The 23670-nt window shown below is 35.4% G+C and overlaps 1 protein-coding gene across 2 annotated transcripts; it reads left to right on the forward strand.

Moving 5' to 3' along the window:
• The first annotated feature begins 865 nt into the window (after positions 1-865).
• ODF2L (outer dense fiber of sperm tails 2 like) lies at positions 866-20910 on the forward strand. 2 transcript variants are annotated; one of them, XM_051625552.1, is made up of 13 exons: positions 866-1011; positions 2540-2602; positions 2833-2904; positions 4971-5087; positions 8025-8210; positions 9728-9837; positions 11408-11543; positions 12113-12223; positions 13385-13489; positions 15644-15729; positions 15814-15976; positions 16874-16999; positions 19583-20910. In XM_051625552.1, the coding sequence occupies exons 1-13, from the start codon at positions 868-870 to the stop codon at positions 19709-19711; spliced, it is 1548 nt and encodes a 515-aa protein (XP_051481512.1). In that variant the 5' UTR covers positions 866-867; the 3' UTR covers positions 19712-20910. The 2 variants fall into 2 exon arrangements, with proteins under 2 accessions (XP_051481512.1, XP_051481513.1); XM_051625553.1 differs by lacking the exon at positions 2540-2602.
• The last annotated feature ends 2760 nt before the right edge of the window (positions 20911-23670 follow it).

Here is a 23670-nt window from a genome sequence, read left to right on the forward strand (position 1 = left end):
TTATGGCAACAGATGGCAGGAGAACAGTCTGATTCTGTAAGGAAGAAATTTTTTTTTTTTTGGGAATTTCCCATGTTGTGTTACTAATTCTCACAGTTAGGTCAAGGAGATATGGATGTAAGCATGTAAACTCTTAGTCTGACAAATCCTTTTGGTGGAGATGCACCTATCACAGGCTGAAAGGAGGAGGAGTGGGTCCCAGGGGTGGAGAAGGCAACACAATCTGCTTCTGAAAAATAATGGGTAGTCAGCAGAGCACTGAATGGAGCAAACATAGCTTTGTGCTTGGCAAGGGCATCAGTCATGCTGGACCGTGTGGGTAGGGGCAGGAGAGAGGTGGCTGGAGAAGGGGCAAAGGTGACAGCAGGTTCGTAGTGCTTGCCAAGGAAGTGCAGGGAGTAGGATGTGTTTAGGTAGTAGGCACTGATACCTGGCTCTGGAGTTACCATGACACAGGAAGCATCATGTTCCTGTGCAGCCCTGCAAGGTAAGGAGCTTTTCCAAACTGGAAAAAGAGAAAAAAACATTGTTGCTTCCAAATTGAAAGAACTCTGCTGTGAAATATGGTAGCGGTGTCTGAGCAGGGCTTGGCCTCCACCTGCACTGGAGGTAAACTGTTTACTTGTGCCTTGCAGATTAGATGTGCTCTGTAAGGGATCAGTTTGAGGATACATCCTGTGATATCGCAGCCTTTTAGCCTTGTTGGAAGTCATAAATGAGAAATTTCTTTGATCTTTAAAATGTCCTTTATGTTTCTCCTGAAGAGCTGACTTGTTTTATGTTGATACCCTCGAATTAGTAAGATTGATGTCCTAATTGTCAGTGATACTGAATGTTATGTAATTATGAATGCCATTTCAGGGAAAAATGTATGTGCCACCTGGAGAAACAGGAAAAGACTGTTTACTGATCCTGCCCTATAAAAAGGATTATCATAGAAGTGCAAAAGCCATCCAACATGAAAAATACTTTACTGATCTAAGCAAAGAATCTGACAGTCTAGAATACCAAGTAAGAAAATACGTAAGGCATAAATACAGAACCAATGCAAAAGTACATTTCTTTTAAACTAACATTTAGTCTCACTATCTTCTTTCACAGACTTATTGGGAAGTTGTTTTTTTTTAATGTCCTATGCAATAAGAAAGTTCCTGCAAAGTCAGAAGGAATTTGGTGGGCTATGTATGTTAAAACAGGAGGTAGATCACAGTGAGTTCCTGTTTAACAGTAGTGTCGTATGGAACTTGCCCAGAAACCTGGTGGAGTGAAGAATGTAGATTTCTTTTAAAATTAAATGTGCTTTGTCACTGCTGACTTTATTAGCTTTCCTTAGGAAGTCAGAGCTAACCTTTCTATTGCAAGCTAATAGAGATGGGTATTTTTTCTGAGCTTTATTTATTTTAAAGGTAATATTCTTGATTATCAGGTTTTAATAGACAATTCTAGCTGTCCTACAGCATGAGGCTTCTTGTTGATTGTTAGAAAGTTCTGTGGGGAAGACAATTGCTTGACAGTGGAGAGATGGTATGAGTAATTTAGGTTTCCGGTCACTTCTCAATTCTGGGAAGTCTCTGAGCACTTCTATTTTTGCTGATAAATAACTATGAGGTCACAAAACACCATTCCTGTTTATATATAAAAATTTTGCTGATAGCAAATCTGACTTGGTGTAGTCAGGAAAGGATAAGAGTATTGCTGAAGACAATGTCTGTAAGTTTGCCATGGCTGTAGAGGTGGACACCTGGGTGTAGAACGGGGGTCCATGAACTGACTTTACAGATAAATATAGGAATAAGATAACAGAATATTCTAAGAATTTATATGTAGGCCAGGATAAGATGACTGCTTTGCCAGGAGTTGTAGTAAAACTTCTAATACCAGAGTTTCCACCTTGAGGTAGTGGGCTTATCCTCTCATTAGTGAAATTAAAAAGTTTAGGATTTACAATCTGAAAGTCCTGTGAGTCTGTTTGTTTAGAATGAAAAGTTACCTCAGCCCCAATATAGGCCATTTTAATATGAGGAGTTTAGTTGACAGTATTACAGACAACACATAGGTTATTTTGGACTTGTAGTAACAGTTAATGTGTGTTGATTTTTGTGATCTCCCAGCCTATACTTTCCGATTCAGTCTTCACATTCTCCTGTCTAACTGAAGTTCCTGAAAGGCTCTAATACTTAATTTTTAAAATATTACAAGTTGTACAAATGCTTTTACTATTTGACTGCGTGTTTATATAACACTTAAGTATTTATAGTATTCAGAGTCCTCTTAGCTAAAATAAATAAAGAAATTTGTGTACAGAATGACCCTCGTTTGTTTTCCTCAGCTACAAAATTTTATGCACAAAATAAATTACATCTTTTGGGTTTAAACCACCAACTCTAAGTAGCTCATGAGTATGCAAGCTTTTATATTCATATGTGCCAAATTTGAAAATGTAGTAAATTAAATGTGCCACATTCAAAACCACTGAAAAAATGCTAAACCAGTTATAATCTGAAGTAATGTTTTAATGTTTCCTGCTTCTATTTTGCAGTCAAACAGTAAAAAAATTGACACTTTGATACAGAAGTTAAGTGAAAGTGAAACCCAAAATACTGTAAGTAATTTAAAAATTCTGTCTCTGTTCTATGCTGTACATCTGAAAATGGCTATGTCATGGTATCATACAGTTTCAAGTAACAGTGGCAAGATGGGGGAATATTTGTGGTTTATCATCACAGAATGGGATCTTAGTGTTCTGTCTGAAATGTTCATCAGTGTGCATTGCTGCTGCATTGTTGTGTACAGCCATCAAAATAATTTCTTTGTTAATTTTTTTCTATGAAGAATCTCAGGAGAAAAATACTTGAAAGGGAGAAACATGTTAAAGAACTTTCATCCAGGCTTCAGCTTGAAAAAGTAAGTGACCACATCTGTTGGAATGAATATTTTCTCCCTGTGTGCTAGGTTCTTCTTCACGACTTTTAAATTTTGAGCCAAGCAATGATTTCAAAGATCTATGAAAGGTGTTTTCTATAGAAGTATCTTTAAACCATCCAGACTGTATCCAAACCCATTAAGGATACAGGTTATGCTTAACACTAAGGTCCCACAGTTCAGGGTGCATACATCTAGACTAATGGGTTTTGGCTTCTTGCTTACAGATTTGCAATAGTTCTGGAAAAAACATACTTAAAGTAATACAGAATAAACTAAACAAGTGCTGTTCACAGTTACTTTCTATGGCTCTTTGAGCTCAATGAATAGGAAAAGGTAGTACTGACAGCAGAGCTAGTATCATTGAAGTCTGACCTCATTCATTCTCTGAACCAAAGGAAGGGGCTCAGTGCAGAAACCAACATAGGAAGAGAATTGTCTGTCCTGTATAAGAAGGTGCTACAAAAGTTTTAAAATTATTTTACTGGTAGTTTAGCAATCTGTGTTACAGTACTACTATACCTAAAGTGCACTTCATATGTATGCAGCACAGCGTGGTTCAGTGTTTATGAGAGACAGAGTAGGCTTAGTTAAAGCTTTAAGGGGACAATGGTGTACTCTTTAAACTCCTTGGGGTTTATTGAGAGCCATGGTTCTTCTTTAAGAATTTTTCTTTGCTTAACAGAGAGAACATACCATTTGGCTGTAGGGTACACTTAGCCAGCTAATTGGAATAGAGGAGCCTGTGGGGGTGTCCACTTTCACACCTGGCGGTTGGCATGTTGTGGGAAACTGACAGCCTGACAGCCGGTAGCCCCCCGGTACCGGCTTGCGACACATGTTGTCTTTATTTTGGAGTGAAACAGCATATTTTCATAGAAACAGTATTTTACTTGAAAGTAGAAATGCTGAACAGAAAAGCCTATAAAGATTCTAAAGACCACAATGCCAGTAAACCTCAGCATTGATGGGATCTGTGCAGCATTCTGTACCCTGACTAGAGATCTAATGTTGAACAATTTGGGGTGCCCAGCATCTGAAGAGATGAATTATTATCTATGCCATCCCCTTGTTCCCTCTTGTATTATCTCCAATAACTGGCATTTTTGTCAGTACCTAACTTTAAGTCTGCCATTCTTACTGATTTCTATAATGAATACCTACACTGGTGCATTACAGTGCTCCTCTAGTCTGTGCTGGTAATACAATTTTTTCTACCTGTTTTAATTATTTCTTCATTCATTTAGAATGAGCCAAATGAATAATGTTGCAAGAAATTTCTTATAATCATCTGATCTCAGTTCTGATGACATAAGTTGTCTCTTACGCATTTTAGAGGTTGAATTAAATGTACCAATACTTCTGATAAAATCACAAAATCACAGAATGGTTTGGGTTGGAAGAGACCTTAAAGATCATCTAGTTCCAAACCACCTGCATGGACAGGGACACCTCCCACTAGACCAGGTTGCTCAGAGCCCCATCCAGCCTGGCCTTGAACACTTCCAGGGGTGAGGCATCCACAACTGCCCTGGGCATCCTGCGTACCCTTGTACCTGCATGCCCTCCAGCTTTCCTTTAGGCGCCCTTTAGGTACTGGAAGGCTGATATAAGGTCTCCAGGAGCCTTCTCCATAGCAGCTGGTGGTCTTTGCCATTTACTGAAGATCAGTTCAGGCCTAATTAGTCAGGGCAGAGCTGATCACTGGGGCTTAATTTTGGTCAACCTGCTAGCTTGGTGCCTTTTGCTCAGCCTGGATTTCTGAGTTCTTGCTTCCAGGTCTTGTTCTACTAATTAAGGAGTCAGATTAAATATGAGACATCAATTATACATGTATTCTTTCAAGTTTGTGACTTCTGTTTAACATTAACATTAGTAACAAATTACTGCTCATTAATAAACTTGTAGAGTGTGTTTTCTAGCATCCTTTCTAGCTTTTGAGGACATTCAAATGACAGTTAGAAACTGTAAGGCAAAGTAGAAAGAATATAGATAGAATGATAGGGCCTATCTTCATAAGCCTATAGATTTGTCTTTCTCTTTTTTAGGTCAATTTACAGAAAGAAGACTATCGGTCAAGATCAGTAAAGGCAGTACAAGCTCACCTGCAATGTCAAATTCAAAGAAAGGAAGTGGAAAATGATGAATTAAAAGTGAAAATACAGGTCAACATATTTTTACTTGTGTTTCAGTTTATTTGAAAAAAATAGCAGACCCTTATTGTGGTCAGAATCTAACTCAAATGTGAGAGCTTAATCTGAAAGTGTTACCTGAAATCAAACTGTTGGTAGAAGAAAAATCTCAAACAGTAAAAATCGTTGGCATTTATGTTTTGCACAGTCTGCCTGACTATCTTAATGGCAAGGGTTTGTTTTTTTTCTTCTTTTCTCAACTTGTGACTGCTAACAGTTCTTGCTGAAGTGAAGTTAAGCACATGTAGAAACATTTGCACTCATGTAGCTGCTATCGAGAAGACAGCTACTGATTCTGAGGCAGTCTCCATATTGTCAATAGAAAGAGAGCAAGTCCCCAGGATGAGTTTTTCTTGCAAGATAAGGGTGCTGTATCAGCATCTATTTCTTTTTATTGACTGAAGGAATCAGTAAACCTCTTAATGCTGACTGAAAAAGAAACACTTAAGACTAATGTTTAACCTCAGTTTTTTAAAGGTAGGTGAAATTATTTCCATATTCTGTTGTAAAAAGCAAGAGGGAAATTTGGGCATTTGCATTAGTTACTGGCTTTAGAATAAGGAAGGTAAGTGGTATTGTCAGAGGCTGGAGCTATATATGGCCTCAGGTTTCAGTATTTGAAACTTGTCAAGGGCAGAGGCATGAATAAGAAAGTATTGGCTAAAAAAGAATGTATTTCCGAACTTATTTTAGTAGCAGACATCCCCTATTAATTATATGATTTGCGGTTGTTAAGGAACCTATAGCAACTAAATTTCAAAAAGTCCCATATGCCTATGTCTGTATAAATATATAATGATTTCTTCTGAATAAAAATTGCTTTTGTGTTCTACCTAGTACAATTATAGAATTCTGACAACATTTTAATTAAGTAACCTGATATGCAACTGTATTTTTATTTGATTTATAAAGTTGGGTTTTTTGTTTGCTCTTCAAAAAGAGCTGAAGTCAGTTGCTAGTTTGAATCCTGGTGATGATTTTGTAAATATCGGGACAAAAGCTTGCCAAAGCCTAGCATTACCCTTATGAAGTTAATCCACAGTTAAGTTTACCTCAGCCACTGAGTAATGTCCAACCACTTCTTCATAGTGTGATTCTGACCTCCTGCGGTTACAACAGGGGATAACAGTTACACCAACAGTTAAAGAAGTCCATACATAGAATCAGATTTTCTCTTTGCTCTATTTATTGGTGTTCCTCTGCCTTCCCCCCCTCAAGTTACATCGTTGTTTATTAAATGCTCTGTAAGCATATCTATATGAAAACAGCTTTTCCTTTTTGATGAGCCTCAGTACCTGAGACCATCTTGTATTTGGAAAACCACATACATTTTGCATTGATTGTGGAAGAGTTTTGGGGCTATTCTCAGGAGCTGTACTGACAGCCTCTCAGATGCAAAAAATGCATATTTTATAGCAACTGACAAACAGTGTATTGAATATTGGCACATTAACATAGTCAGTATGTATATGGCATGTCATTCTTGTCCTTATTCACATAGAATGTAATTAAGTGTCAGACCTAGACTCAAATGTCGGAAACAAAGGCATTAATAATTCTTACCATTAGGATATTTATCAGTGACTTGAGACAAAGTTGTCACTGCTAACCTACTTACATTGCTGTAGTTTGGCAGAAGAACAGTAAGTGATATGAATGGAACTTGCACTTACCTTTATGAAAGTAGCTGTCTTCTGGTAGCTGGGCCATGTTTTTGATAAGCTGCAGTACCTTAAAAATAATTGCACCTGAGATTCCTTTAAGCAGAGTCTGGTATTGCTTATATTGCATGTCATCATGTAGGGTTTTTAAGTCTCATCTCTCTTTCCATTCATATTTAAATCACAATTGGTCTGTAGATGAAAAATACAAAAGTTATAAAGGTCAGCTTCCTAGATTGGATGGGATAGTTATACTGACTTCATCAGTGATGTAAAAATCTAGTTAGTCAGAAATATTAACGGTAGTAGAAAAGATAATATAATGACAGCTGTAGAACCCACCTCTCAGTTGCATTTTACATACTTGATACTACAATTAAATATATTAAAATACATTTCATGCAAGTGTATTTTATTTCCTGAGTGCTGCAAATTCAGGCACTCAGGAAATTAAGGTTATTTGTTGTCCTTACAGTGTGTGATTTACAGCTGTGGTTTAAGCTTTATCATAGCCTGTTTTAATTTCCTTTTAACAGTTGTTTGCTCTGGGCAAGGCAGCACTTAATCTTTTCTTCTTACATTTTCTGCTTCACTGTCCATTAAACACAAACTATAGCTCTGCAAAAAAATAGTTTCTTCACTAAACAATTCTGTTTCATTATTAGAGTGGGGCCATTATATGCATGGGAAAAAGTCAAGAGATCTTGCAAGAAAATGCTATATTGTTGTCTAATTACAGAGCATATTTTAATACATATTTTAAAGAAGAGATCCTGGCATTTCCTAGCTTCTTGACTTAAAAAAAACACAAAACAAATCAAAGTTCTTATCTTTCCTAAGCAGATTTCTCATGCAGTTTTGTTGTTCTCCAGCCCTAGTTGTGTTTGCTCACTAGACTCAGAGCAGAGACAGCAGTGAATATCACTAGTAGCATCATTAAGGGGATACTCTTTACAGGAACCAGACACTTTGGATGATGAAAACACTTTTATTTTCCTCCTCATGCAGAGGTTTAGCTTCCATGCCATGCCTTCTGTTTATTATCTTTATTATGAGTTTCCCACCAAGTATTTTTCTTGCCTACTGTTGTATGTATCTTGGCTAGTTCTTTGTATCAAACACAAGATTTGAGATACAAAGACATTATGGAAACAGGTTATAAATGTAATTGGTATTCCTGACTATGTTGTGTCATAAAATTGTGTATACAGTATAGAATTTGAAGAGTTGATGTTTAATTATGCTGCAGACTCTAGAAAAGAAAATAGCAGAGTGGAAACATCAAGCTGGTGAATACAAGCGGCAGATGTTAGACTTAAGGGAAACAAGCGAGCAGAAGAAGACTGCTCTGAAAAAAGCAATCAGGTCCCAGGAACAAAGAGCTGAACGCTTTGAAGCAGCTGTGGAAAATTTAACCTCCAGAATAAGAGAACAAGTGAGTGACTGTGAGGAATGCCATACTGTATTGTTTTTAGTAGAACAATTGGGAGACTTTCACCTGTGGAAAATAGAAAAAGTTGGTTGGTCATGCTGTGTTTATATCTTTTATATTTTGCTCTTTGGTTAAGTTGCTATAAGTGACAAGCAAACTGTTACTACGTTCACTGCCTTTGTTTTCTTAAATTTCAGTTAATGTCTTAAGCCATGAGGCTGTACCCTTTCAAACTTCAGTAAGTAAGGAGAGTCTGATCAGCTTTTAGTTACTGATGTTCCTATTAGACATTTATTGATATACACTAACTCAGAAGTGTGGTATTCTAACTGAGAATCCATGACTGGGGTTTGAAATCTTTGCTTTCTTCACTTATCAGTGTGTGAGTTCTCACATGGATACTTAACCTTCTGTTTCTAAGCTGCTTGCTCTGAACATTTGAAAATCCATGTACAAAACCTACTCTAAATTGTTCATCAGGCTCTTGCCCTGCATATCTCTACAGCGTGCAATTTTTCAGAAAAGCCAGGTGGATCAGAACTGTGCCAAAATTTTTATTGCCTTATTTAAATTTACTAATAAGAAATTTACTAATACTAATCCCAGGTATGTTATCATAATTTTGGACACATCAGTATGAAAGGTACATTTTTCCAGTTAGTATACTAAGAGATAGTTAATAATAGTTTTTGTTTTCTTTTATCTTTCTGAGAAGACATAGCGGATCTTTAAGTATGCTTAGCAGTACAGAGGAATGACAGCTGAGTCCTGAACTTCTCATGTTTTGTAGTCACACTGTCATTTTTTTTCCTCATGAATGATTTGGTGTACTTTCAAGACAGCATGTGTTGGTTAACTATATCTATTTCTTTGAGGGACTTAACTTTTAATTTCTTACCTTTTATTCTTAAAATGTTTTGGCAGAATTTTTAGAATTTCTATAATTAATTTATATAGCAATAGATAAACATATAACAATTTATAGGAGGAAACTCTTTTCTGTGAGGGTGGTAAGATGCTGGTTGCCCAAGGAGGTTGTGGCTGCCCCATCCCTGGAAATGTTCAAGGGCAGGTTGTATGGGTCCTTGAGCAACCTGGTCTAGTGGGAAGTGTCCCTGCCCATGCAGAGGTACTTGAACTAGATGATCCTTAAGGTGCCTTCCATCCCAGACCATTCTATGTATGATATGTAGTAGAGATGTGTGGGAGACAAGTATTTTTTTTGTAATCTTGAATTTTGAAATATTGTTGTATTCTACAGTTGATATACAGTACTAGTGTTATCTCTGTCTCTCCCTTGAAGTTGCCTTCTGTCTGTAGTTACACCCTAAGTTTTTAAAACATGTATAGTTTTGTTTATTTGCTTTTGAGACAAGACAGAATTTGCATTGCTTTGTACTAGGGAGATCTAAGCCATCTTATATTAAATAGTTCTTATGTTTAGAAAATTTTGTACAACTGGATGGTGTTCTTAAGTGGCATTCTTGTATTGCATCATTTGTAATTCCTGTATTCTCTAGGACGTCAGACTGTCTGAGATCCTGTCAGCTTCCAGTGGCTGGAAAAACCAGCATGATAGAATGGTTGAAGGGAATGAAAAATTAGAAATTCAAACTGAAGATCTTAAGAAGTAAGTTAAGCTGTCAGTCTAATTTTTTTTTTGCTTGTTTCCGTAGTCACACAGTCTTGATATTTAGTATTGTAGTACTCAGGTTGACAATGTAATTAAGTTTAGGTGTTCGTATTTTAAAATTCTGATCAGAATTTGAAAGTTGGAAACTAGAAAAAATTAAGACTTGTAGCCTTCTCTCTCTAGCATTTCACAACTCTTAAAAAAAACTTAATTCCCCATACAAGTAAGGAACATGTTCTTTCCCCTGCATACTTCTAATTAGCCTGAACTTTCTAGTAGCTACTGTGCTGCTTCTTCAGAACCATTTTTTTAGTAACTTATTAAACAGCTTGAGTGTTAACTTTTGTGTCTGCTGCAGTTAGAAGGTTCATACTTAGGCTTCTAGTTTCTAGTTCACTCTAGTGACAGCAAAATTGTCAGTTCCACTGATGTCTCACCTCACTAGAGGGCAGAGAAGAGTTCCTCTCATTCACTCGTTTGAACAGTTTATTCTTGTAAGGAAAATTCACATAAAAATGTCCAACCTTATTCAAACTATGCAATCAAATCTTAATGTACATGAAGGATATGCCATTTTCTTTGGCAGACAGTGACAAATATCCTTTTACCTTTTCCGTTGGTAGAAAGATGAACTGCAGTTGAAACAAGCAAAGGAAACTGGTAGATGCCGTTATGCTAGGTCTAAGATGGAATATTTGTTTAATTAAGAGCTTGATTCATGCTCAAGTACATAACAGCTCAAATTCAATTTGCCTGACTCTTTGTTTCAGAAAATCTGACATTTCTAAGAATATTTTCAGCATTTTGTTTCAGAAAATCTGACATTTCTGATAATATTTTGAGCATATTTTAGAATTTAACAAGAGTACAGGTACACTGTCAGTCCAGAAATCTGTCTAGCCCACTGTTGGTCTAGTGTGTATGAGGAAGCATCTAGGAAAGAGTAAGAAAAGGGAAATGTGGTACTTCCTTGAAGTTTTCTTTCTGTTTCAAGCTGTTTTTTTGCTGGTTTTATTTTAGCTGAAGACATAAGTCTTTGTTTGGTATGTACAATTCTAACAAGACTTGGTCTACTAGGCAGTATATGACTAGCTAAACAGCAAAGCAAATTTTGTTATATAGCTTTATTTACAACAAAAGTAAATGGTGAGGCATGTAGCACAATTTGTTGCTTTTAACACTGTAAAGTACTGTTCCTAGACTAGGTATGGAATGTTCTTAGTAGGGTATTATCTGATAGACCTTATACACTCAATAAATATCAATTTTGTACAGTATGTGAATGCACAGTTTTCTTGGAAGTATGCTTGGGTGTTCTAGGTAATGAATTTATTTATAATTGAGTTAGGACCACTTCCTTGATGGACCACAACTCTTTTGGCATGTTTCTTATTTCGATAGATAATGCTTTCTTGGGATCCTTAAATGCATTTTTCAATTTTTGTTGCTTTCTTTCTTTTAATAAAAATAACAACAAAGGAGTATGTATTAAGGTACTGTTTAAATTGCGTAGTGAGAGTTTTGGAAGCATTATATGTGATATAGATGTTCTTGTCTATCTAACAAGGCAGATCACAAGCATTTTGGAAGACCTGAAAAGAAAGGAGGAATGGAGAAGAAACTCAGATGAAGAAATTATTGGAGAGATAAATTCTGTTAACTCTGAAAATGAAAAGTTTTACCTTGAAAATGGAAAATTAAAGGTGAAGTTATTTTAGGTCATTGTTGAATGGCTCTGCATTTTTGATACATTAATAAAGTAACTGCATTCATTGGTTTCTGGCCTTCTGTCTAGACTTCCCAAACCTGTAGAATAAATTTTGTCATCTATTTTTTATAGTAAGTGAAAATGAGACATTGTAAATTTATCAGTGGAAATCTATGGCAAATGTAGGAACAGGACTGACTAATCATCATATCTGCTTAACCAAAATGCCTTTGATTTTACTGTCAGTAGCTACAAAATCGCTTAATTGGAAATTGTTATTTTATGTTTGTAAAATTTTATTTTGAACTAAAGACCTGAGCTTAGCTTAGTTATTAATTTCAGATTTTAAAGGATTTATAGGTTTTTGTATTGTATTTATCCTCCAAAGTAAATGTCCTGGTTGGCTGACAAATGAATTGTGGCCTATCGTTTTTGTTTGACACGATGAATAATTGTGTCCCTCTTTTTAATGTCTGCAGGTCACTTGCTCATAACATGATATTGTAGTTTCTGTTATTTTAATAACACGCTTACAATCTATGTATTTTCCATGTTTTAATCCAGGCTTCCCTTGCTGCATTGGAAACCAGCACTGTTTCTGTTGAAAACGAACTGCTAAATCTGCAAGAAAAGGCAAAGCTGCGTGAAAACCTTGTTGAACAGTATAAAAATGAGGTGACTTGCATATTTGAAGTATTCAAGTATGGGTTTTAAATTTTTAAGCGGCTTTGAGGAAATTCTAAAGATTTTATTTGCAGTAAAACAGTTTCCTTGTCACATTGACTGTTACACTGCCATAGCATTGAGTATGGTAGGAGTGCTGTTACAAACCATATCAAAGAATAGTCTCCACACTATTTCTAGTACACATAATCCTTACTGAATTGTGTGAAGCCCAGTTGAAATCCATTGAAGCCAACAGAGCTAGTTAAATACTTGCTTAGAAAAGATTTGCTTCCTAAAAAGCAAATTGTCAACCCAGTAAGCTCTATTTAAAACATAACATTCAAGTCTGATGTCTTTAGTGGGCATATCCAATGGTATTTTACCTCTCCTTAGTAAAATCTTTATTTCCACATTCCTGAAAGCACTAAAACAACACTCAAGTACTGTAGTAAGAGTTTTTTTATTTACATTGGTAGCTTCACATTGAAAATAACATCAAAACAGATAAAACAGACTTAAAATAGGCTTTTTACAAATTCCTTTTTTGTAATTGGCTTTACTCACAGAGAAGGAATTTTAGAACGTTGATCCAAAGCTGTGTATATTTCTGCTATAGTATATAATATAGATGCCATTTCACTGACAGTCTTCCCTTACCTTTTTCTTTTTAAACCATTAACAAGAGGAAAGACTTGATACCAAGTCTAAGTACTACTGGTGTGCCTTGCCTGTGGGACACATCACCACAATTAAAGTATTGCCAGATTTAAGATGAGAGATGTAATTTCAGAGAACAGCCAACCTTAAACAGTGAGTGGGATGAAATTCCCTAGCTAGTAGCTGTGATGACTCCAGATGGGAACTGTCAGTAATACTTTTTATCTGGGGAGAAAAGGGTGAGTCATGCTGGCTGCTGCTGTAGCACAACTGTATCTCATTCTCCATTGTTGAAAACCAGATGTTGATATCAGAGTGCTCTTTATCTGGTTTCCCTTTTATATTTACTGTAGTGAGGAGGACAATTGAAATAAGTAACTTTGTCTAATGACAACTATGAAGATTCTGTTTAGAAATCAAAGGTTTTATTTACTGCTTCATATTAATGATTCTCTTTTCTATATTTAAAATAAACACATTGAAAATGTGTATGAAAAATATATTGTGTTCTAGGTACAAAAGTTGCAAACAGCAGTAGAAGAATTGAAATCCAGATATGAAAGAGTCTTAAATGAAAACAAAAGAATAACAGAAAATAAATGCTTAGAAGTAGATACGGTGAGTTTTGCAGTAATAAAGTGTATTTCCAAACAGGTATGTTGAATATTAACAATCGCTATGTTGTTGTATCCCATTATTAGAAGTACTGGCTCTTTTTTCTTTTTCCATCTATAAAATTGTTTTTTAATTCCATTAATGCTTTGCTAACTCTTGCTTGTGACCAGGTGGGGTTTTTTGGTACTATACACTTGCAAACAGGTAAGAAGTGTTTCCTGGATTAATGCTACTTTAGAATTCAGGAATTAGTTTTATGACTTTTTAAAATGTGATTTTGTCATTAATCAGTTTAAAAGTAGGGCTCTTGACAGCTGTGAAAGTTTCATAGAGAAGCAAACCTACTGTAAGTCTGCTTTGCAGTGTAAATTATTTGTTTTAACTAGCAGTTAAAATGAAGAATCATTAGAGATGAATTTTTAAGTTTTTTTCAGCAGGTGGAGCTGAATACTGGAACACAGTGAGCGCATTCTTAAGCATCATAAACCAGTACAAAATTGGTAGGAAAATCACTTTCCTCAGTGGCATTGCTCATCCAAATACATGTTATTTTAAGCGATGAAGCTGAGGCAGGGATAAGTTTTGCATTGCTTGCAATGTTCTGTTTTACAGAACAGAATTAGTCCTCACAGAGGAACCTCCCAGATGTTAATTTTATTTTTTACTAACTTTTTTTTTCAATGACTCAGCTGTAGAATGGAGAAAAATATTTTCTGATCCCCTAAATAATATTTGCAACAGCATTGTATGTGGCTTTAGGTGGTGTTAAGTGTTGCCCTCTTTTCAAATACTACAACAGGTGTGTGGTCAGAATTTTTCCTCAAAGTTGCTTAGTGTGTCTATATGCTACGTCTCAAAATATATTGCAACAAGAATAAAATGAAAATTTGGGTATTGCATGATAAAATGCTAACACCTGCATAACTTTGTAAATGTATATTGTGAGTGGTATTGAGTCTTTAGTTAAATGTAGTCAGACCAAAATTTCTCCAGTGGTGAACCTATAAATTTATCACTATTTTATAAAATAGGTGACACTGTGCAAGTTTTTATTTATTACTTACATGGAAAGCCATTCAGTATTACAACAATTAATGGTTTTATATTTTTCTCCTGTGATGCTATGATGCAGGTGAGGGACCAAACAAAGGCTGAGTTAAAGGAGTTAGAACATGTTTGTGACTTGCTGAAAGAGGCTGACAAAAAGCAGCAAGGATATCAGGAAAACCTTATGTCCTGGGAAAGGCTCCATGCACAGAAATGCAAAACCCTTAGGGAGCTGCAGATTCAGGTGCTTAGAACATACTGATTTTTAAAGATAAATGAGAAAATTATGTGGAAGAGAGTCTCTGGAACACTTTTTTTCCTACTGGCATGTGTCACAGTTGTGCAGTTTCCTTTGTTCTTTGCTTCATAAATAAATCTCATGTAGAACTAGCACAATGCAAATAAAACTATCCACAACTGTATTTACATTAATTCACTGGTCCAGTCTCTTTTCTGCAGTGTCCAATGACAGGAAAGGGGACAGTGGGCATGAGTTGGAGCATAGGAGGTTCAAGTTAAACCTAAGGAAAAACTTCTTCACTGTGAGAGTAACAGAGCACTGGAACAGGCTGCCCGGAGAGGTTTCTTCTAGAGACACTCAGAACCCTTCTGGACATGTTCTTGTGGGATCTACTGCAGGTGATCTTGCTCTAGCAGAAGGGCTGGACTAGATGATCTTCAGAGGTCCCTTCCAGCCCTAGTGACTCTATGACTCTATGTCACAAGACTGGTTACTTATAACAACATTTAACAGTTAGTCAGTCTGGATGAACAGGGGAAGAAAAATTCGCTTCTTGCTTTCTTCAGCTTCTGCTACCAATGTATCTCTTTTTATAAACTTGTCTTTTTTGACATTCACTACTTCCTGAAATTCTTTGCCAGTGCTACACTGTATGTCTGTATGTCAGTTTTGAAGCCTTCACATAAAGATTTAGTCTGCTGCTTTGACTGTATTTTATTTGTTTTAAATATGAGATACTGTTTAATATTATATAGTGTCTACCTGAGATTACAGTTAAATTGTTTGAATTTCAATAGGCAAATTTAATTTACTCTGTAATACCCTGTATATAGACCTCTTCAACTAGAAACAAATTGTCATTTTCGCAGGAGGAAGATAGTGTAACTTCCGTGGGCAGTTACTTCTTAGAAGATGAAAACAGTAACATTCAGAAGAAATATGAAGATCTTAAAAGGTAATTTAAAATCTCTCACTGCAATTAATCCTTACACTTTTCTGCTGTAGTGAATTATGATCTATTAATCTGTTTTGCGTAAAGGCGATTAGAAAAGATGGAATTTCAAAATGAAGAACTTGCTTGTCAACTCAAAAAAGAAGATGAGAGACTTCAGAGCAGTACATTGCAGCTTGAAGAGAAAATTGCAGAATATAATGGATTAACCAGACAATTGGAATCTGCTTTAAAAGAAGGGAGAAAAATGGTATTGATTATTTAATGCATCTCTTAATCTTTTTTCACATTTTTAATTTAAAAATAGAATTAAAAGCAAATGTGTTTTAGAAGAAAAGATGGGACAAGATTATTGTACATGCAGGGAGCAATACTAAAAAGTTACTGGGTGTTCTGCGTGTTTAAATATGGATGGTACAATTCAACTTCTTTGTGGAATTCGGATCCTATTGAAATTAATGACAAAATTATGTGGACTGAAATTTCACCATTGTTTTCTTGGTGACAGATAAAAAAGCTTTCACCACCTAATTTTTTAATCCCACACACGTGGCAAAAAGTTTCTGAACAAAGACTTAGTATTTCCTTTTTTGTATTTTCTTTGAAGTAAGTAGCCCATAAGAACTTGATGTTGAAATCCTTCTCATTTTAGAGGAAGGCCTGACACACTTCAGTTGTTAAGCAGAAGTCTGTCATTTGTAGAAAGGATGGAACAGTAAATCAAATGGAAGAGGAAATGCAGAATTTTTCATTTCAGTGAATTTTATTAGTTTAACCAGAAAATATGTGTGAAGCTGTAACTTCTGTCTCAGATTAATACAGTTGAAATTAACTATCTCAGTTTTCTCAGTAGTGTCTGAGGATGTTGATTTGGTTTTGAAAAAATAACAAGTTGGGTAAACTTACAAATTAATTACAAAAATGTCTCCTTCTCAATAGTATGAATTTTTTTTCCCAATTTGAACTGAATTTCAAATGTTGACAGAGTATTTCCCAGGTTTCTTTAGTTTCTGTGTATGGGAAATAGCTGAACTATTAGATGACAGAATAGGAAATAGAGCTACTAATGCTGAGATAAAGAAGATGATTTGGTTTGGGCTTTAAGTTAAATTAAATATGCATAATTTATGTCTCATTACTATTACAGGTAGCTGAAGAATTGGAAAAAATGTCATACAAAGAAGCAGCCTTTCAGGCAAAAATGCTAGAGCTTGAAACAGAAGTGAGAAAGAGGCAAGAAGAGAAAAACCAGCTCCTATGCATGTTTCACCATGTGAGTAAATAATACTGTTTATGACTTCAGAAATTACTTACTGCATCACCATTAACATAAAGTTTCTTTTACTGAAAAACACTTCTATTACAATTGGCACATACTTTGGGGAACAGCAAATTAATTCAGCTTGACAATATACTTTGTATATTTTGTATACTTCGTATACGTGGACATTTCTAATAGATTTAACAAATGCCCAGCCTGTTCTGCTAAATACTGGAATAACCTTGAGTTTACATCTCTTACTCAATTCAGTTTTCCCAGCAAGGCAAAAATCAAAAAGTGTGTACGAAGTTGTATTTTCGTTTTCAGATTAATCAGTTTTAGTAAGCATACTTAGATTTGAATATGTTGCACATAAACATAGTAACAAAAGAGTCTGATTTTTCAAAAGGTCAAGCCTTTAAATGCCCAGTTTTTGATATGTTGAAATCTTAAGACACATGCAGTCTAAGAAAGGATTTTGGTTGAGTAATACTCTCTGAAAACAAACCAAAAAAAGTCTGATTTATTGTTTTATAGAATCCAGAAAGTTTAATCACATTTTCTGTTAATAAAATTCCAGGCATATCTGAACTCTCTAGACTAGTGATGACAAGTAATTTGCTTCAGTCAGTGTTTTGATATAGTTAGATTTGTCCTATGATCAGTGCTAATAAGCTACAAAGCTATTTGAATCTAAATTACACTGAAAAGGTTTAATATCACTCTTCTAGACTCTCAAAACCAATATTTTGTATGCTTACTTGAAGCATTCAAGGTTAAATCAAACCCACCTAAATGCAAACTCTGTTCGAGGTTCAAATAAGCCATCAGGGATATGGTTCTGAATTCAGTATGCTTTAATTAACTTTTATCTGTAGCAAGTGTAACTTAATGTCTGCATTTACCCAAAGACAAAAGTGTTCTTAAAATGAAATCAGACGTTGGTTAGTGTTTTATTCTACTTCAAGTTATTTTTCATAGGAATTTCTTACAGCCAGCAAATTGCCACAATATTCTTAAGTTCCTTTTCCTAATGAGGTGTAGTAAGATTAGACATTCATATAATCTTTTTTTGTGGCAGGTGAGGCACGGAGGATCTTGTAATTCAGCTGAAAGAGATTAAAAGATCAGTTTATCAGATGCTATACCTTAAGACCTATGTTCAGAGATCCTAGTTTGGTTTTGGTATTACTCATCTTTCAGGGCTTTTTGGTAGTAGAGGTTTATGCAAATTAGAAGCAGTATATTGTATTTCAAATTATCTTTCCTACCCTTTTAATGAAATCTAGTTAAAGTTTCCCTGCTAACATTGACTTAAAAGTCTTGGAGTCTTGAAATAAACCTGCAAATGTACAGTACAGTATGTATATGTTGTTGTGGTTTATTATCATAGAGTTGCATTGTTTGTCTTTGACATAATACCAAGGTACACAGAAAAGAAACAATATAGAAGGAGTCTTTGCTGGTGGTTACAAGTAGGAGTTACAGATCATGGTGCTATACACTGTTACACCTTTACTGGCATCCTTATGATGATGAATGAGCATCCTTAAAATTATTTTTCTTATTTGTCTCTGCAACTTAAAAAACGAGGAGAGAGACATGTTTTTAGCAGAATTTTTTTGTTCTTTTTATCATTTTTAAAGGAAACTTCTTATGCAACTTGAATAATATCTGCAATTTACTTTGCTGGTTATATTTAAGCCTCATTCTGTTTTCTGTAAAATTAGTGGTAATTCAGTTACTGAGTTTAAAGGGAACAGAATTGAATCTCAAGAGCCTAGTTCTATTTAAAATTATTTAAATTAGTTATTTTCAATCAAATTACCAGAGCATTTGAGTTTCTGAATAATTGATTGCTTGTTAGTTCATTGAAGATCCTCATATCCCTGGCTAAAGGCAAAGAAACTCTGAGAATCACTAGTTATTGTTATTGTAGTGAAGCTGGAAACAAAATTGTCCTGTGAAGGTAATTTTATTCAGTTATTCATTCTAACCTTGTAATTTTTTTTCTAAGGTTAGATTTAAACCTGAAGACTATAGATCCATTTCTTAAAGATGAATTTATTTTAAGCACCTAGCATCTGAAATCTGTAATAGACATAAAAGGAAATACCTGAATATCTGTAATATTTATATAACAAATTATTTATGGTGTTCATCAGGTATGGAACTAATGAGCAGGTAATATTGCTATCAATCATCTTTGAAAATAAGGAACAATAGGCATAAAAAATCATATCTCATCAGAGATCAGTAACAAATGTTTCCTTGAAAACATGAGAGACAGTGTTAAGTCTGTAATAGATTTAAGATGCTAGAAATCTTTAAAAAATAAAAATTCAGAAGGGTAGTTTTCACATGCCCAGGCCTTTTTTTGTTTACAAGCATATTCAAACAGTTTGGTCTTGAATGAACATAAGTAAAGCCTTAATATTCTGCGGTCTTTTGGTAACCTTCAGTTTTGTGGAACCTCTGAAAACTTTTATAGGTAAATAAGGGTTCTAAAAATTAGATGCTGATTGTCTTACATTATTGTTTCAGATTATTCCTATTCTATTTATAAGTTGCGTTGCATTTCTTTTTTTCCTTTAGAATGAAAAGCACCATGAAGTATGTTTGAAGGAGCTGGAGAACAGCCTGCAGGAGTCAGAGAACAAGAACCAGAGGATCCAGAATTATGTGCAGTTTTTGAAAGCTTCATACATAACAATGTTTGGCTGAATTCTTTAATTTATTTAATAACTAAAGAAACTTTTCAAAATTTGGCTAACTCTTGTTGGAGGCAAGGCTGCTGAGGCCTTTTAGTATTTTTCAGGACTGAGTACTATGAAGTTAGTTGTTCCTTGTGAAAGCTTCTGTTATGGGCAGGGAAAAGCAGGTCAGTCATTACTGTGTATCCTTCCAGCTGGTCACATACAGAAAATTTACCTGGTATTACTGATCTAAAGAATTGTGTTACTCATGGACCAGAAGTGAAAAGGCATCTTGCATGACAGTAGTGACAGGTGTGTAAGTGTGGGATATGCACACAAAGTTGTAAATTGGCCTGTGAATTTACCATGAGTTAGGTCCTGTGCTGTGAAATCTGAAGTGTGTCCTTGGAGTCTCTGGTAAACGCGGATGATCACAGCCTACTTTCAGTTCCCATGGGGGAAGGAACACCCATGGACTGGTTGCACAGCAACTTGCATAATTTAATTATGCAGCCACTATACTTCAGTTACTCTAGGTATCTAGTTGTCCAAGAGAATATCTGTCCTTTTAAGAGAAGCAAGAATTTAGAGAGCATTAGGTTTCCTTCCTGTCTTTTCCCTGTAGCTCGGCACTCCTGCACTGCATGAAATAGTTGCCACCACAAGGCTGTCCCATCTAGCCTTTTTTCCACATGTCCCATTATGATCAGGAGTATCGTTTTAGAAGTATAGGTAGGAAATTATTTTAGATATAGATATAACTTAAGCTCTGAAAGTTACAATACACCCTTTTATGATGACACAGCTCTGGTGAAGGTATTTATTTGAGAAGACTGGCTTATGCCTCAGGATAAACACATAAATGTTCAGCTGATACAAGCCTAATACTAAAAAGAATTCTGACTGAGAAACTGATTGTTCATAGATAGTTGTTTATAGCACTGTGGTAAGATTTTTGAAAAGTACATTCAGGTAAGTTAAAATATGTAATTTATAATGTATATTTAATAATACATATTTTTAAACTGAAAACAGGAGTTACTTCATACACTGGCAATACCTGTTTGTTAAATGTAGTATGCCATTGTTATTTAAAATGTGTAAAAAGCTGATGTTATTTTTTTCTTTTTTTTCCAAATGTTTATCCATCCTAACAAATATTGATAGGCCATAATGATTTGCTTGTGTGCACTTTTAAAAAATAAACTTATAATTTATTATATATGAGTTATGCTAGGAGCAAATATTTCTGCGACATTTTTGTGGTTTTTGCATCACACACACAATTTCACTTGTATTTGTATTAATTTAGTTCTGCCTGTGCTACCTTTTAAAGTCATCATGTATGAAGGCAAGGTTTCAGAAGAGTTGAATCCAGTCCATGACTGATTTTTAAAATATCTTAATGGAAAACTCTATACTTTTCATTGATAAACAATACAAAGATGTACAGTAACTTGATTTCAGCCTATCTTTTACCATCCAGGAAATGAGATATATATTTTTTTTTCCCCTGTGTCATTTGCAAAAAAAAGGCCTGGAATTATTAAAGTTGCTGACAGCTTCAGGTGCCTCTTTACCTCTGAGTACCCACAAACAAGAAATTTAAGGTACGTCAGAGTAGATGTGACTTGGTTTAGCGTATAAAATCAGACATTTTTATTTGTAAGCATGTGGAGTCCTGAAATTGGCAGACCTTAAATACTGGACCTGAACTCTGGCAATTCCTTATCTGTGATTAATGGACAGTAACACAAGTGCCTCATTCCTTACTGGTCTTGAGAAAGAAAGGATTTAGATAGAAGATCATTATCTTATCTATCTTATCATATGCTTTAGATTTGTTAATGAACACAGACTTTAAAGCAGAAGCATAAGTCTCAGGGCTACTTGGGGCTCTACACACTTTAATCTCATCTACCTAGTAGCTTAGTAGTAGTAGCTTGAGGTTGATCTAAGAACTTTCTCCCATCTATGGCACAAAAACTGTAATAAATCCTATTGTAAGATGGAGTCTTTCCAGTAAGAGAAGAGAAACTCACTAATTGCTCTCTAGACACCTGTCTCCTTAAGGGATATCTTTATAGAAGAGATGTAGCAATGATTGAGCTCCACAGAGGTGACTCCTCAGTTGAGTGCTGTAGGTTACTAGCACAAGATTTGACTAGACCTTTTATTTATTTAATGGTGAATGAAATCAACTCTTAAATTTCTATGAAAAGTTTAAGGAGAGACCATTAGAATGCAGATCAAAAAAATGCCCTCTGCTAGGATTGTGTCCAGTGTCCTGCCTCAGGAAAGAGCCAGATTATAGACTTTCTGTGACAAAATCGTTGTGTTGGTGATTTTCCTACAGGAGAAGTGACCCGGCTTCCTCCGCTAACAAGCTGTTTAGCAGGGTAACATCTGCATCCAGTCCTTTCTGCATGGGGAGGCCCAGAGCTGGTGAGCATGAACAGGATCACAGCAGGGCTCCGTAGGAAAGGGTTGTGTGGGATGTGAAGTAGACACAATGATTTCATACAGATTTATTTTTGCTTTTTCAACAAAAGTTTCCTGGGAATTGTGTTAAGGCTGACCTAGCTGAAGCATGTTGCTTAAGGCCAGAGAAGTGAGAGCACTACATTGATACTCACTGGTGAGGAATTTAAACAGTCAAAAATGTTAATTTATTGCACTCACACCTGTCACCTTAGGTAAGTATTTAGGTTCAGAATATTTTCTTGTGTACTTGTGGCTGAACAGTAATCATATAGCTGCTGCCACTCAGTAGGAAAGCTTCCAAACATTTGAAGGTAGAGTGTATTTTAGATTGCCATGCACGTCTACTTATACCTTTTAGAAGTCTTTACTCTCTGCTGTGGCTTCCAACCTTTGCGTGAAGCTTTTACAGCCATGAACAATCCAAAGGAGCATCATCCTAGTGACAAGTAAATAATTCCCACTCAGAGAAATCTAGTGTCTTTAAAATGCTGGTTTTATTGAGAACAATAGTACCATTTCCAGGAAGTAACTGACTTATAAACAGACTTTTGCTTGAGTGTTTGACAGACTGTATCCAACATTTTATAGATATTAATGTATCATACTGTTTTTATGGCAGATTCATCTATTTAATTTAAAAACAATAGGGAAAAGGATGTTTTTATGTGTAGAGGCTCTGCTGCAATCTTGGATTTCATTCTCTGTAGAACTGTACTTCCAACTGACTGGTGACATAAGTATTTCATGTGCCACTTTTCCTTACAGTAGTACTATAACAATTGAAACAAAGTCTTACTGGTTAAGTTTTACTTGCTTTTCATCCAGTTTGATCTTTCAAAAGATCTTTGATAACATTTCATTTCTAGAGCAGTCGTTACATATCCAATAACCATCTCCAGATCTCCTGTCAATCTGGAGCCCTAGTTCATTATCAACGTGACCACATTCCTATTCTTAGAAATGATTCTCCTTTGCAGAGCAGCAGCCTACTCTGCTGTGGCAGCAGTCCACACACTAATTTACAACTCCACCCACTAAATGCTACTTTGAATTATAAACTACCAAAGTAAACCATGTATTTTTAACAGCCTCAGTTTTACCATCATGCCTCTTTATAAAAGTCAAAGACATTTTTGTAGTGCAAAAATGCAATGTTGGCATTTCAGGTTATTCTCAGGACCTTGGTTGTTCCTCCACAGTAAGTTTTCCTCCTCTGTCCACTTGAGAAAATCAGGACATTAATATACTGAAAAATGCAAATATTTTGTACTAAAATGTCATTCATTTTCTAGAAGAAAAAAACTTAAGAAATCTGCAGGAAGAGCCCAACCTAGGAGCATTCAGGCTCCTTTTTCATGCAAATCTGTTGCCAGAGTGCAGGCAAACTTTTCTGATTCTGTCCTATTTGACCAATTTGTTCCTGAATTTCTTACCCTGCAGTAGGGTATTAGATTCTGTGTTTTATGAACCACATAAACCTTGGTAATGACATCAGCATTCACA

Source organism: Apus apus, chromosome 7 (genome assembly GCF_020740795.1).
Source record: "Apus apus isolate bApuApu2 chromosome 7, bApuApu2.pri.cur, whole genome shotgun sequence".
NCBI classification, from domain to species: Eukaryota; Metazoa; Chordata; class Aves; order Apodiformes; family Apodidae; genus Apus; species Apus apus.

What these genes read in the sequence shown, in the direction of transcription:
- ODF2L (XM_051625552.1), top strand. Translation starts at nt 868, where the DNA reads ATGTATGTGCCACCTGGAGAAACAGGAAAAGACTGTTTACTGATCCTG. An exon ending in AAAGTGAAACCCAAAATACT is followed by an intron (nt 2,603 to 2,832) that starts GTAAGTAATTTA and finishes TTTTCTATGAAG; the next exon opens with AATCTCAGGAGAAAAATACT. An exon ending in CCTCCAGAATAAGAGAACAA is followed by an intron (nt 8,211 to 9,727) that starts GTGAGTGACTGT and finishes TGTATTCTCTAG; the next exon opens with GACGTCAGACTGTCTGAGAT.